This window comes from Phyllobates terribilis, unplaced genomic scaffold, assembly GCF_046119375.1.
Source record: "Phyllobates terribilis strain yellow unplaced genomic scaffold, ASM4611937v1 Scaffold_1__5_contigs__length_1240528914, whole genome shotgun sequence".
Lineage (NCBI taxonomy): Eukaryota > Metazoa > Chordata > Amphibia > Anura > Dendrobatidae > Phyllobates > Phyllobates terribilis.
In genome coordinates this window covers 388333382-388350078 of record NW_027362761.1, presented here as the reverse complement: position 1 = coordinate 388350078, position 16697 = coordinate 388333382, and the positions used below count along the sequence as shown (strand labels likewise).

The window sequence follows — 16697 nt, the reverse complement described above, 5'->3', positions numbered from 1 at the left end:
TCCTGTACACAAGTGCTGAGTATACGGCCGTCTCCTGTACACAAGTGCTGAGTATACGTCCGTCTCCTGTACACAAGTGCTGAGTATATGGCCGTCTCCTGTACACAAGTGCTGAGTATACGTCCGTCTCCTGTACACAAGTGCTGAGTATACGCCCGTCTCCTGTACACAAGTGCTGACTATACGCCGTCTCCTGTATACAAGTGCTGAGTATACGGCCGTCTCCTGTACACAAGTGCTGAGTATACGTCCGTCTCCTGTACACAAGTGCTGAGTATACGTCCGTCTCCTGTACACAAGTGCTGAGTATACGGCCGTCTCCTGTACACAAGTGCTGAGTATACGTCCGTCTCCTGTACACAAGTGCTGAGTATATGGCCGTCTCCTGTACACAAGTGCTGAGTATACGTCCGTCTCCTGTACACAAGTGCTGAGTATACGGTCGTCTCCTGCACACAAGTGCTGAGTATACGCCCGTCTCCTGTACACAAGTGCTGAGTATACGGCCGTCTCCTGTACACAAGTGCTGAGTACACAGCCGTCTCCTGTACACAAGTGATGAGTATACGGCCGTCTCCTGTACACAAGTGCTGAGTACACGGCCGTCTCCTGTACACAAGTGCTGAGTATATGTCCGTCTCCTGTACACAAGTGCTGAGTACACGGCCGTCTCCTGTACACAAGTGCTGAGTATACGTCCGTCTCCTGTACACAAGTGCTGAGTATACGGCCGTCTCCTGTACACAAGTGCTGAGTACACGGCCGTCTCCTGTACACAAGTGATGAGTATACGGCCGTCTCCTGTACACAAGTGCTGAGTACACGGCCGTCTCCTGTACACAAGTGCTGAGTATACGACCGTCTCCTGTACACAAGTGCTGAGTATACGGCCGTCTCCTGTACACAAGTGCTGAGTATACGGCCGTCTCCTGTACACAAATGCTGAGTATACGGCCGTCTCCTGTACACAAGTGCTGAGTATACGGCCGTCTCCTGTACACAAGTGCTGAGTATACGGCCGTCTCCTGTACACAAGTGCTGAGTATACGTCCGTCTCCTGTACACAAGTGCTGAGTATATGTCCGTCTCCTGTACACAAGTGCTGAGTATACGGCCGTCTCCTGTACACAAGTGCTGAGTATACGTCCGTCTCCTGTACACAAGTGCTGAGTATATGGCCGTCTCCTGTACACAAGTGCTGAGTATACGTCCGTCTCCTGTACACAAGTGCTGAGTATACGCCCGTCTCCTGTACACAAGTGCTGACTATACGCCGTCTCCTGTATACAAGTGCTGAGTATACGGCCGTCTCCTGTACACAAGTGCTGAGTATACGTCCGTCTCCTGTACACAAATGCTGAGTATACGGCCGTCTCCTGCACACATTGCTCTCCTCCAGAGCCAGGTACCATAAAAACTGTAAAAAAAAGAATTTAAAATAAAAAATAAAGATTATACTTACCTTCGATGGCCCCCGGCCTCCTCAGCGATGCGTGCGGTGTGTTGGGCGGCTCGTGGTGGTGTGAGGACCTGGAATGACGTCATTGAGTCATGTGACAGGTCACGCGAAAGCTGACGTCGGCGGTTGCGTGACCTGTCACATGACTCAGTGACGTCATCGCAGGTCCTTCACACCACCGCGAGACACCGGGGAGACCGGACGGAGCGGAGAAGGAGACCGCAGGCCATTGGAAGGTAAGTATAATCTTTATTTTTCACCATTCTTCTTTTTTTTTTAACTACTGTATTACTTGGTCACACTATATAAATCCATGCCGGTTGCATGGATTTATATAGTGTGACCAAGTTGTCAAGCACTTTCCAAGTGATGCTAAAATCGCTTGGAAAGCGCTTGATAACCCGCATGCGGAAATGCAAGTGAAGAACGCTTCACAAACGCTTCTACCTGGCTGTACAATCCGCATGCATTTTTTCTGCCAGGGAGATGCAGAAACGCTCTGGAAAAATCCGGAGCATTTCTGCATGGTGTGCACATAGCCTCACTGCTCGGCGTCTGCCCACGGCTCCAGGAATGACGTCACCACGTCTAGCGTGTGAGCTCCGGACACCAGTGAGGTAGTACTAATGGCGCTGTGCTCAGCAGTCATATAGGGGCGCTGGAGCACGACCAGCCCCAGTGAGCAGTGCTGCCGGGAGGGCCAGGGACTGAGCCGGGGGAGGCGCTATTACTGGGCTGTGCCTCTCCTCCTCCGGCGGGGATGACAGTGGGAGGGACAGTGACACTTTCCTCAGGGGGAGGCGATAGCTGACAGATAACTCCCCCATTATCGTGGTCTTGTCCACATCCCTGAATATGGCAGAGCAGCCGGCAGCGGTGTGCGCGGCACAAGGGAGCAGCTGCCCCGGGAACAACAGCTGCGGGGGCGGCGGGGCCGGGGTGCCCGTGCTCTTCTGCTTCTCCGTGTTTGCCCGGCCCTCCTCCGTGCCGCACGGCTCCGGCTATGAACTCCTGATCCAGAAGTTCCTCAGTCTGTACGGGGACCAGATAGACATGCACCGCAAGTTTGTAGTGCAGCTGTTCGCGGAGGAGTGGGGCCAGTACATCGACCTGCCCAAGGGCTTCGTGGTCACCGACCGCTGCAAGGTCCGCCTGGTGCCCCTGCAAATCCAGGTGAGTGCCCGGCGTGGCAGTCCTCTATAGGGCTGGCAGTGTGTCTGCGATTATTCCCTGGTGTCACCAGTTATCTATAGTGCTGGCAGTGTACCTGCGATTATTCCCTGGTGCCACCCCTGACATCTATAGTGCTGGCAGTATACCTGCAATTATTCCCTGGTGTCACCTGACATCTATGGGACTGGCAGTGTACCTGCTATTATTCCCTGGTGTCACCTGTCATCTATGGGACTGGCAGTGTACCTGCTATTATTCCCTGGTGTCACCTGTCATCTATGGGACTGGCAGTGTACCTGCTATTATTCCCTGGTGTCACCTGTCATCTATGGGACTGGCAGTGTACCTGCTATTATTCCCTGGTGTCACCTGTCATCTATGGGACTGGCAGTGTACCTGCTATTATTCCCTGGTGTCACCTGTCATCTATGGGACTGGCAGTGTACCTGCTATTATTCCCTGGTGTCACCTGTCATCTATGGGACTGGCAGTGTACCTGCTATTATTCCCTGGTGTCACCTGTCATCTATGGGACTGGCAGTGTACCTGCTATTATTCCCTGGTGTCACCCCTGACATCTATGGGACTGGCAGTGTACCTGCTATTATTCCCTGGTGTCACGTGTCATCTATAGTGCTGGCAGTATACCTGCAATTATTCCCTGGTGTCACGTGTCATCTATAGTGCTGGCAGTGTACCTGCTATTATTCCCTGGTGTCACCTGTCATCTATGGGACTGGCAGTGTACCTGCTATTATTCCCTGGTGTCACCTGTCATCTATGGGACTGCAGTGTACCTGCTATTATTCCCTGGTGTCACCTGTCATCTATGGGACTGGCAGTGTACCTGCTATTATTCCCTGGTGTCACCCCTGACATCTATAGTGCTGGCAGTATACCTGCAATTATTCCCTGGTGTCACGTGTCATCTATAGTGCTGGCAGTATACCTGCAATTATTCCCTGGTGTCACGTGTCATCTATAGTGCTGGCAGTATACCTGCAATTATTCCCTGGTGTCACGTGTCATCTATAGTGCTGGCAGTATACCTGCAATTATTCCCTGGTGTCACGTGTCATCTATAGTGCTGGCAGTGTACCTGCAATTATTCCCTAGTGTCACCTGTAATCTATGGGACTGGCAGTATACCTGATATTATTCCTTGGTGTCACCCCTGACATCTATAGGACTGTCAGCGTGTCTACTGTTATTCCCTGGTGTCATGTGTCATCTATAGTGCTGGCAGTGTACCTGCTATTATTCCCTGGTGTCACCTGTAATCTATGGGACTGGCAGTGTACCTGCTATTATTCCCTGGTGTCACCTGTCCTCTATGGGACTGGCAGTGTACCTGCTATTATTCCCTGGTGTCACCTGTCATCTATGGGACTGGCAGTGTACCTGCTATTATTCCCTGGTGTCACCTGTCATCTATGGGACTGGCAGTGTACCTGCTATTATTCCCTGGTGTCACCCCTGACATCTATAGTGCTGGCAGTATACCTGCAATTATTCCCTGGTGTCACGTGTCATCTATAGTGCTGGCAGTGTACCTGCAATTATTCCCTGGTGTCACGTGTCATCTATAGTGCTGGCAGTATACCTGCAATTATTCCCTGGTGTCACCTGTCATCTATGGGACTGGCAGTGTACCTGCTATTATTCCCTGGTGTCACCTGTAATCTATGGGACTGGCAGTATACCTGATATTATTCCTTGGTGTCACCCCTGACATCTATAGGACTGTCAGCGTGTCTACTGTTATTCCCTGGTGTCATGTGTCATCTATAGTGCTGGCAGTGTACCTGCTATTATTCCCTGGTGTTACGTGTCATCTGTAGGGCTGGCAGTGTCTGCTATTATTCGATATATCCATTATACATACGTAAGACATTTTCTGACATTTTGACTAAACAGTGGCAGGATATGAAGGTGCACAAGGGAAACCTGTGCTAATTAAAAAGACTGACTGAGCTCTTATATGTGAACTCTATGTTATCGGAGATAATTGTGTGTCTGGGGAGAGGCACAATGTAGCCAGTGGCATTACTGACCCATCAACACTCTTCTACCCTGCTAGTCTCCACATCTGCTAAACTCCAGAAACGTGGGCCAATCCAAATAGTGACTATTTGCATTCCTTTTTTTTTTTTTTTACTTTTTTTCATTAGACAACAACATTATCATATATCCACATTAGAGGTAGAATTTGTCCATTTGTTTTCAATAGCATGGAGCTACTGTGCACACGTGTGGCATAGCCTCCATTCATTCGCTATGGGGCTGCTGAGCGCTGTGTTAGTTTCTTTCCGACAGCCCCACAGCGAATGAAGGTATCTGTGGTCGGGCATGCGGCTTACCCAAGCTCCCCATTGGTGATAAAAAATTCCCAGATCTGTGATCCCGGTGGTGGGATAGTTGATGACTTGTTTTCACTGTACAGCCCCCTTTAAGTTAACCTTACTTGGTTTTGTCTTTTTTTATTCCTTTGCCGTTATGGGTGTGTTTTTTGGGGTGTGATACAGGCGTCCATGGATCTAGGTCCGATCATGGACCGCAATGCACGGACTGGACGAGCGTGACCGCTTCATATATTTCTATGAGCCCTATGTCATGATTTGTAACTTTTTACCAATGTCACAAACACTTTTGCTCAACTGTATTCCAGTACCCCAGTGGAGAGCAAAATGTCAGTATTTTTTCTGGGGGAGGGGTTATATGAAGAATAATGTGCAATATTTTAACACACAACTTTTTTACTCTGAAAGGACGTACAAAATCGAAAAGGACAAATAAAGTTAGCTTTTGTTCCTAACGTCCTCATCAGACGTTGATCAACGATTCTGATGGATTTGGCATAAAATCCATCCGTGTAAGAAAAAAAAAACTTAATGTAAATGCCGAATCAGGCCTATAGATATATAGCGGAGGCTGACATAGCTAGCGTTTCTGCATTTTGGCATAATTTCTACCATTTTTATGGATATTGAGATGGTCCACACTGCATAATGCACTTGTGTCTTTATGTACATTTGCCAAATATTTCACGTCAGGTCACTTTTATCATGTTTAGATACATTCTACATTTCTAGATAGATAATTGAGGACAGGTGATGGGCACTGCGGGCTACTAGGGCCCGACCATAGCTGTGCTCAGGGGTACTATGATATTCACTGAGAAGCCTCCCGGTCTCTGGTTTGTTACTGGTATATGCATTTCTTACATGACCATGCTGAGTGTTTATTACTGGTATCACAGAAGACTGAGACTATAATGTGCACCACTATCCTGCTGAATGAAGCCGCCTGTGTCCTGGGTAGCCGAGGCGCCAGTGATTAATGCTCTCTCAGCTGCCTGTTGGTGCTGCCCTGGATAATTCTCAGTCACTGTGTCTCGAAGACAAGTAGACAGAGCAGGAGCGGACTACAGGTAGCACAGTCATCAGAAGATGAAAAGCCCCCAGTAATGATCGCCACGTGTACATTCTATTAGCCATGATGTAATAATGGCAACCTGCGGCAATAAATTCCCACGCCAGAAATGTGCCAGAAATCCGATTGCATTTTAGTTTTGCTCTGCAGGGTCATTAGATATGCTACTAAGTAATCCCACAATGAAGACCTAGACGCATGGCATCTACGTGAACCCCAGCATGGCAGACGACCAGTTACCACCTGCTGTCAGGGCAGATTATTTTGTCTTGCGCATTTTATATTGTGTGCGCTATTAAATATTTCATGATTTTATCAGGCCTTGGTGATCTCTTTTGACTATATAAAACGAGACAGAGTAGAGGAGCGGGTGTCCTATACTGGTGTCATACTTCTATTGTAGCTAGTGAGTGGATCAAAAAAATCAATGTGCAAACCAACTAATGGACATGTAGTGTTAATGCGCACCTTTCAGCTAGATTGTGCTCAGTAAACTACATACACTGTCAGGTGGGTGCCATTACACTGATTAAAATGATACCTTGGTTGATGAAATCCATCCTGTGGTTCTTGTGTAATCTTTGATTGCAGTTTGGAGATAATGATATGCCCGTGCTCCAGAGTGGCCTGTGTGCAGGGCTTCATCTTTTTTCTTTTTTCTTCTTTTTTTTTGCTGTTCTCGTATTCATCCTTATGGGCTCCCATTTTTAATACTGCGTTTGCACAGTTCATATTGCGGTCTTTTAATAAAAATGTTTAACTCCAGCAAAATGGCGCATGCACAGTAGCATCTATCGCTTCCCGAGAGATGCTACTTTGCATGCGCCTCGGCCATTTGGTAGGTGCAAAATAAAAAATTGGCTCCAGCAAAATGGCAGCTCTGCATACTAACAAGCGGTGGATACCGCGTTAGGACGTCGGGCAAATGAGTACCGCGATTGTACTGTTCTGAAATAATTCCATATATGTGAGGTATTGGGTCCCACATTTTCCCTTATCTTTCAATCATACAGAGTGTTCTGATGAAGGTCTATCTGACTGAAACGTTGTTACCTAACACTACTGATTGAATAAAAATTTTGTCAATTTTTGAGATATTATCTTGAGTGCCGAGTGTTTACATTAGCACTCTGTACACTGACAGGAGTGTATAGTGTTGTGCTGCAGTACTGTGGTCACTTTAGTTCAAACAGGTGTAGATCAGCTGAGAGCTCTGACAACCTCACTTACTACATCAGCGTTGCGTGGGAAAATTCTCACGTAGCACCGATGCCGTAAGTGAAGGCACTGGAGGTCTCAGCTGAGCTTCAGCTATTTGAACTCCAGTGAACTCAGTGCTGGAAACTAAGCGCTCTACACTGCCGGGAGCAATCGCGCTCCCGTCAGTGTATCGCCGGGTGATTCGATCGCCGGGGATCATCGGGAGGACGGCGGACAGATGAATATAAGATGTTTTTTATTTTATCTTACATCCACAGCAAATATACAAATATTTTTATACCTGCATTTTGCTGTAGATTTGACTGACTCAATTAAGTCAGTGGGTGAGAAACGCTGCAGAAACTCACAAAGAATTGACATGCTGCAGATTTAAACGTAATGACAACCCTGACAGGAAAATTCCTGATCATGTGCACAGCACATCAGGATTGTCATTGCATTAGCTGGCACACGGATTACCTAGCATTTTTGGCCCATTTCCGCACCAAAAAACGCAGCGAAAACGCACCAAAAACGCCCAGTGTGCACATAGCCTAAGGTCCACACTTGCAAATCAATTTACACCAGTTTTTGATGTAAGTGGTGCTCTAAAGAGTCACAAATACTGGCCCACACGGTTTGCACAAAATGTGAAAAATTTGCATAGTGTTCACCATTTATAATGGTTTATTAAAAAAAGACAAAAAAACGTGTTCAAATCCATGCCTTCTCCTCGCAGATGTAGATCATAGATTTCATTTTCTGGCTTTCACTGACCCAAACATGTCAAATTTATTAAGAGACTGGCACTTTTTATCAACTTTGGCTCTATTTTTTTTCTTAGACTGTAGGAGGAGATACCAGGTGTTAACAAATGTTGGTCAAAGTGCTGAATTTTTCCAGCATTGCTACATTCTTGATGTTCTGCCTAAAGTTTAGAGGTTTCCATTTGTGTTTTGCCCTTTATGTAGTAAATAAAATCAAATCTTGATAATCCAGTTAAAATACAAAGCAGACTTTACATATTATTTGCTTTTGTGACTGTTAATAGACATAGAAGAGCATTTTTTTTAATGTAGCCTGACATGAGGCCGCTATGGTACAGCAAGGCCTTTAAAGGTTGTTTTTTTTTTTTTTTTTCATTTTATTTTTTTCCCCTATAGGGCTAAGCACTTATCAGGAAGTAGATGCTACCAACCCTGCAACGATCTCTTCTAGCTCAGAGCTGTCATGACAGTGATTTTCCTGCTCAATGTGATGTCACATCGATAAAGCAGATCCTTCTCTTCCACTTTGCTCTGCCAACAGGGAGTTACTGCCGATGTCTTACTGATTGACAGCCAGCTCCCCGCTGCCTAACTGAAGGGAACCAATGGTCGATCAGCATGATGTCAGCAGTGATGCCTTGTCAGCAGAACGGAAGGGAAAGAACTGCTCTATTGATGTGAGGTCAAAGGAAGCAGGAGAATCTCCGCCTGAGCCAGGGAGAGATCTTCGCAGGGCAGAACAGACAGTTAGCAACTACCTGGTGGTAAGTTCTTGGCTCCATTGGGGGAAAAAAAATTCCCAGATAACCCCATTTAATGAAATCTCCTATTCTATAGATCTCTAACTTGTACTAGAAGATAAACCATATTGTGGAAATACTTGGTGTATATTTTGATTTTTCCTTTGCTTCCTCTTGCAGCTGACAACTCTTGGGAACCTTACTCCTGCCAGTACTGTGTTTTTCTGTTGTGACATGCAAGAGAGGTTCAGACCAGCAATCAAGTATTTTGGAGACATTATAAGCGTAGGACAGAGATTGGTAAGTTTTGTGTTTCCATGCTATAGAAGTAAAAAAATTGTGACATGATGTGAATGATATAGCTGGAAGAACAAAAGTCCTGCAGGAGTACCCAGAACTATGGAGGGGATATGTAATGTAGTATACTGCTGTGAATTCTACATTTCAGCAACATAAAAGTTTTTTTTTTTTAAATAGTGAATGAGAATAGGCAGAGTAAGCTCCTTGCATGAGATTGTGGCAGCCGACTCCCCGCAGGGAGGGTTTATTATTACCATATCTGCCTTCCCATCTCTGTATACACAGTGCTAAACAAGCACTATGTATATAGTATATGAAGCGCTGACTGTGCTTCCTCATCCAGACTCGGTGATCATGTAATTGCTGTATGTAGAGAGAGCAAAAGTTGCTGTGCCCTAGGAGCTGGTCAGCTCCGCTATGCAGGCAGGAGGCAGAATTCTCCCTGTTACTGGGGCTAATATGCCAGCACCAGTTACAGGGGAAATTACTTCCCTACTCAATGTGTGAAAAAAAGCAAAACTAAAACAGGGACACTGCCATTCCATATAGCTGTACAAAAATTAAGCCTCAAAATGAGGCAAAAATATTTTGAATAGCTAAATGAGATTTTTTTTTTTTTTTTTTTTGCAGCCATTAAAAGCACATATCCGGAAAAAAATGTGCCTGGAAAGGAAGGGGGAAAATGACCTTGTCCTATGTGTCCCAAAAAAAAATGTTGCCGGTTATTGAGTAAGCCCAGTGTAGGAAGCTCCCAGCCTATGAAAATATCCCCCTATTTCTTTGTTATTGAGTAACGGGGTTGTCTCAAGTTCTTAAATGAGTAAAATTGCAAAGTGCTTATTAAAAAATCCTCTCTGATCTCAAACTGAGAGATTATTACATTTTATAGTATACAGCTTGTTACCTAGGTTATTGGCCATCCTGCAGTCTCAAAGATCCGGCTACGCGAGCAAAGAGTGCTTGCCTCTTGAAGGAACTTTTCTTTAGAACCTGTTCATTCAGCTCAAGAACTGGATTGTTGGATCCGACCAACTTCACTCCCCCTGCGCTTCTCCCTTGATATAGAGGCAAAGCTGCCTCTGGTAGCAGTCTGGGAGGGCGCTCAGTTCGGACCATGCCAGTGGTCATGTCAATTTTTAGATGCACAATACCTTCTTTGCAACCAGGAAGCTTGGAGGCAGAGGAGTGGTTGGTGAAGCCATAACATGGGAGAACCTGTCATAATCAATAATGATATTCATTTTTATACATGTGGGTGAATTTACAGGTGAGTAGCATTATCAAGGTGCGGCACCCGGTAGAAAATAATAAACTTTATTCTTCCTGGGAGCCATCGGCTTTGTCATAGAGGCGCGCCAGCGCGGCTACAATCATCGCTCTCTATATCGTAAGCACACCCTGCACTTTGACAGCCGGCTCAGTAGGGCAGCGCCAGCGGGATTTTTTTTGTGTGCATTGTAACATTATATTACGGCTGCAACACCCTATTCTTCCACAGTTGAACTGAACGTGGATCGTCATAGGGTGCTATTCCCTGGTTATTTTAATGGGCCACAAAAAATTAGAGAAGCACTATATATTATATAATTTTATTAAATGTATGTGTATATATGCATATAATGCAGTGTGAGTGTATTAATATACTCATCTACCATTGCTCTCTCTGATGTCCAGCGCTGTTCTTCTCCTTTTCTCAGTGACATCACACCTCTGCAGACTCTCCGAGTCACGCTGCTCTCTGCGTGACCTGGAAGTGACTTTTACAATGAAAGTCTATAGCGTATCAGATTGTAAAAGAGACCTGTCTCACGCATAGAGCATAGCTTGACCCAGAGGGTCTGAAGAGCAGTGACGTCACTTAGAAAAGGAGAAATAAAGGTATATATTTCATAGATGTTTACTTTTCTTATTCCTAGCTACAAGGTGCACGAATCCTAGGAATACCAGTGATCGTCACAGAACAATATCCTAAAGGACTTGGGAGCACGGTGCAAGAACTTGACCTGACAGGAGTGAAGCTTGTGGTCCCAAAGACAAAATTTTCTATGGTTTTACCAGAAGTAGAGGCAGCGTTAGCGGAAATTCCTGGAGTTCGTAGCGTTGTACTATTTGGCGTTGAGGCGAGTATGGCTTTGTCTGTGGTTTTAGCTTCATTTACCAGTCCCTCCTAATGGAATATTTGGGGAAGACAGGCGTTAGAAGGTCTCATCAAGATCCTGACTTCTCATTGAGACGTACGGACAGGGCTCACAGCTCTAGTGAACTGTTTCACAGGACACTACGTATTGTTGTTCCGTCAGTCAGCCCTATCTCTCTTCACAGCAGCTGACATGCAACATCACTAGAGTTTCTTAGGAGAAGAGAGGAGTAAAATATCTGGGTGACTAGGTCACTATTGTCTGTGACCTCCAAAATGGTGGAGTATTACTTTCTGATTTTAATTAATAAAAATACAGCAGCTATGTTCCCTTTTAAGGGGTTAAATGACCATTTTTGCAGTTCTTGCACTTGATCTTGAGCCACTGGGAAAATGTAACTACTTTGTTCAATTTTTAAGCAGCTTAGCTGTATAAAATATGTAATGAGTATATTCTGAAATATCAATTTCCATCATTCTCGAACACCACTCTATTCAGACCTCAAAATCAGTTGAGGTCTCAGCAGTTTGACTCAAAGCAATCAGTACCTATCCCATGGATAGATGATGGCTTTAAAGCTTGGTACAACCCATTTACCGCTAAGCACTGGCCTGTGTGGGCCTACTGCATTACAAGGGCTCTAACTTTTTTATTGTTGCTAAATCAAAGCATGTTTTATGGAAAAATCTTCTGGAAATAGATTTACGATTTTTCTGCTGTGTTCTACGGTCAGTAGGAGTGAATGAGAATTTTGAACAACTCTCCACTGACAGCATCATGTTTCCGGACCCCCGTTATCAAGGTAAATGGGGCCAACATTTACTATACATTTTTTTTTTTTTTCCCCCCTATCCAGTGGACATGCCATAAATGTACAAGATTGAACTACCACTTTACTCCTTAGATAACCTGTTTCTCTTATCCCCTTAGACTAGCACTTGTGATCCTTTGATTATATTCATGACACTTTAATGTGTAGAATTGATAGGCAAACTATTGAGTAACACCTTTGGCAGACCAGGGATCACAGATGGGCTCCCTGTGCCACGATAGAGCAGTTGGCCACCCACAATCTTGTTGGTTGCTGATGGCACACAGATGGGGCTTCCTTCCTCTGTCAAACTCCTTAGATGATGTAGTTTCTATTGGCTGTGACCGTTAACAATTCCCTTCTGGATAAGAAGCTTGTTACATTTTTGGGATTGGTCGTTACGATTGTGATAATACTAGTTTTGTTTTTTGTTTTTTTTATAGAATTGAACATTATTTTTACCTCTTAGTATATTGAACTTGTTGTTTTTTTTTTGTTTTTTTAACTGTTTTGTTTTTTTTCATATCACTTGCATAATGCACCGCAATACTTATGCATTTCATGTATGATGTCAGTAAGTATACGTTACTGGCAGCTGCTCAAAAGGAATATGTCATGTCCGCTAAAGCTATTAAACCACAGATATAGGGTTAATCTGCAAGTTAATAAAAAACCGAGATAAATGAAGTGGAGTATAAGTTGGTATGCATGCAATGTGCAGCAGCATGTTCACACTGGCCATTAAACAGACAAAACTGACTGGGTACACCTTGACGCTGATGGGATGGCTTTTATGCTTTTTTTTTTTTTTTTTTTTAAACAAAAACAGTGTTTACTAAGTACCCTATGTTACTTATAGCAGGGAATATGTTCATTTTGTTTATATGTTAAGTAATGTCTGCAATTTAATAGCGTTATGAAGGTGCCTGGCCGCCGGTCTGACAGTGTGGCACCTAGGAGAAGATGTATTTTATTCCTCCTGTGCTTTCAGTCTTCAGTCATTCAGGCATGCCGCTGTGTCTACAGTCACTGAGAGTGGTGGCCGTAAGCACGCCCCGGCACTGACTGACAGCCGGCTGTGTACTGATGCACTGCAACGCCTGTTACATACATTTCTGGCAGTGAAAGGGGTTAAGTCAACCTGTTGCTAGATTCATCCTAAAAATCGGTGGCATGGAATAGTCACCGGTTCCCTGAACCAGGTTTTACACTGCTGCTGTGTTTCGGAGAAAGCTAATTTTTCAAAAGTGCTGGGCTGGTTCCCTCTGGCATCTCCTCGCTCAGCTAAGCTTGATTGACAGGTCCTTCTACGAAAGTAGGGAGAGGCTTGTCCATCAAACCAATCTGGAGGGAAGCCACTTGTAGTATCTCAGTTGAAAATGTAATTGATAAGAAAGCTAGTATATATTTCATACTGCCATAGTTGGGGCGATGTGATTGTGCTGACATGCCAAGTACTGTATTAAAGGGCACATAAGTGCACAGTGGGTCAGCGGCAAGAGAACTTGCCCATGGACAAGACTGTCCTTTTTTTTTTTTTCGGAATTAATGAAGAAAGTAATGACTTCTAATAAAACACATTGCTTGATTAGTTAGTGTAAAAGCTTCTTGTGTTTTTCAGACTCATGTCTGCATTCAACAAACTGCGCTTGACTTAATTGGCCGAGGAGTGGAAGTTCACATTGTGGCAGATGCTTCTTCTTCAAGAAGCATGATGGATCGAATGTTTGCCTTAGAGGTAAGAAAGCTCAGTGTTCATGGCATTCGCTCAGTTCTTAGTTCTTCTTGATGTTCTGGCCATTAATCCTAAAAAAGGCAATTTTATTTTGTGGTTTAAACAGACATGATGGTGATTTCTCTTATATTTTTGTGAACCATTTTACCCATGACATTGTAGGTTATTTTTATCCCTTGTACAGGTGCTTCTCACAAAATTAGAATATAATCAAAAAGTTGATTTATTTCAGTTCTGCAGTACAAAAAGTGAAACTCATATATTATGTAGAGTCTTTACAAACAGAGTGATCTATTTCAAGTGTTTTATTTCTATTAACCCCTTAAGGACCCTGGGATTTTCCGTTTTTTGCATTTTCGTTTTTTACTCCCCTTGTTCCCAGAGCCATAGCTTTTTTATTTTTTTGTCAATATGGCCGTGTTAGGGCTTATTTTTTGCGGGGCGAGTTTTACTTTTGAACGACATTACTGTTTTTACCATATCGTGTACGGGAAAGCAGGAAAAAAATTCCAAGTGCGGTGAAATTGCAAAAAAAAGTGCAATACCACAGATGTGTGTGGGTTTTTTTTTTTTTTTTTTTTTTTTCTTAACACCATTTTCCAAGTCCCGTAGCGTCTCCATTTTTCGGGATCTGGGGCCGGGTGACGGCTTATCTTTTGCGTGCCGAGCTGAAGTTTTTATAGAAACCATTTTGGGGTAGATCAGATGTTTGATCGCCCGTTATTGCATTTTATTGCAATGTTGCGGCGACCAAAAAACGTAATTCTGGTGTTTAGAATTTTTTTCTCGTTACTCCGTTTACCGATCGGATTAATTCTTTTTTTATATTGATAGAGCTGGGGATTCTGAACGCAGCGATACCAAATATGTGTATGTGTTTTTTTTTTTTTTTTTATTATTATTTTATTTGGAATGGGGCGAAAGGGGGGTGATTTAAACTTTTAGATTTTTTTTTAATATTTTTAAAAACTTTTTTTTACACTTCTTGCATGCTTCTATAGTCTCCATAGGAGACTAGAAGCAGCAACTGTCTGATCGCCTCTGCTACATAGAGGTGATGAGCAGATCACCTCTGTGTAGCAGAAATGCTCCTGTGCTATGAGCGCCGACCACTAGGTGGCTCTCATAGCGATCTTTACATGACAAACACTGGGGTCTGCTGCAGACCCAGGGTTGTTATGCCACACCCTTCAGTGACCCTATATCACGTGACGGGTCACCAATGGGAGGGGTGAGTGACGTGCTTCCAGCGCGGCGATGTTAAATGCCGCTATCAGAAATTGGATCGCGATTCCACCCGCGGCTGTTGCGGGCACATGTCAGCTGTATAAATCAGCTGACACATGCCCTGTTCAGTGTGGGCTCAGCGCCGGAGCCCGCGCTGAACAGGGGGTGACAGCCTGGTGCCCACTATTACGCCCCAAGCTGTAAAGGGGTTAATGTTGATGATTATGGCTTACCACCAATGAAAACGCAAAAGTCATTATCTCAGTAAATTAGAATACTTTAGAACAGCTTGAAAAATGATTTTAAAATCCGAAATGTTGGCCTACTGAAATGTATGTTCAGTAAATGCACTCAATACTTGGTCGGGGCTCCTTTTGCATCAATTACTGCATCAATGTGGCGTGGCATGGAGGCGATCAGCCTGTGGCACTGCTGAAATGTTATGGAAGCCCTGGTTGCTTTGATAGCAGCCTTCAGCTCGTCTGCATTGTTGGGTCTGGTGTCTCTCATCTTCCTCTTGACAATACCCCATAGAGAATCTATAGGGTTAAGGTCAGGCGAGTTTGCTGGCCAATCAAGCACAGTGATACTGTTGTTTTTAAACCAGGTATTGGTACTTTTGGCAGTGTGGGCAGGTGCCAAGTCCTCCTGGAGAATGAAATTTCCATCTCCAAAAAGCTTGTCGGCAGAGGGAAGCATGAAGTGCTCTAAAATTTCCTGGTAGACGGCTGTGCTGACTTTGGTCTTGATAAAACACAGTGGACCTTCACCAGCAGATGACATGGCTCCCCAAACCATCACTGATTGTGGAAACTTCACACTAGACCTCAAGCAGCTTGGATTGTGTGCCTCTCCACTCTTCCTCCAGACTCTGGGACCTTGATTTCCAAATGAAATGCAAAATTTACTTTCATCTGAAAACAACACCTTGGACCACTGAGCAACAATCCAGGTCTTTTTCCCCTTGGCCCTGGTAAGGCGCTTCTGGCTTTGTCTATTGGTCATGAGTGGCTTGACACAAAGAATACGTGCGACACTTGTAGCCCATGTCCTGGATATGTCTGTGTTTGGTGGCTCTTGAAGCAATGACTTCAGCAGCAGTCCACTCCTTGTGAATCTCTCCCAAATTTTTGAATGGTCTTTTCTTAACAATCCTCTCAAGGCTGTGGTTATCACGGTTGCTTGTGCACCTTTTTCTACAACACTTTTTCCTTTCACTCAACTTTCCATTAACCCCTTAAGCCCCGAGGGTGGTTTGCACGTTAATGACCAGGCCAATTTTTACAATTCTGACCACTGTCACTTTATGAGGTAATTACTCTGGAACGCTTCAACGGATCCCCCTGATTCTGAGATTGTTTTTTCGTGACATATTGTACTTCATGATTGTGGAAAAATTTCTTCGATATCACTTGCGTTTATTTGTGAAAAAAACGGAAATTTGGCGAAAATGTTGAAAATTTTGCAATTTTCAAAATTTGAATTTTTAAGCCCTGAAATCAGAGAGATATGTCACACAAAAGAGTTAATAAATAACATTTCCCACATGTCTACTTTACATCAGCACAATTTTGGAACCAAAATTTTTTTTTGTTAGGGAGCTATAAGGGTTAAAAGTTGACCAGTGATTTCTCATTTTTCCAACAAAATTTACAAAACCATTTTTTTAGGGACCACATCACATTTGAAGTCACTTTGAGAGGTCTTTATGACAG

At 44.1% G+C, this 16697-nt stretch overlaps 1 protein-coding gene across 1 annotated transcript in view; it reads left to right on the top strand.

Moving 5' to 3' along the window:
- The first annotated feature begins 2047 nt into the window (after positions 1–2047).
- The window catches only part of ISOC1 (isochorismatase domain containing 1), a 32477-nt gene continuing 17827 nt past the window's right edge, over positions 2048–16697 (top strand). The window contains exons 1-4 of the mRNA XM_073676542.1: positions 2048–2632; positions 8952–9071; positions 10988–11191; positions 13642–13758. Of these exons, the coding sequence (XP_073532643.1) occupies positions 2315–2632; positions 8952–9071; positions 10988–11191; positions 13642–13758 (759 nt within the window). The 5' untranslated portion in view covers positions 2048–2314. The remainder of the gene's footprint in view (positions 2633–8951; positions 9072–10987; positions 11192–13641; positions 13759–16697) is intronic.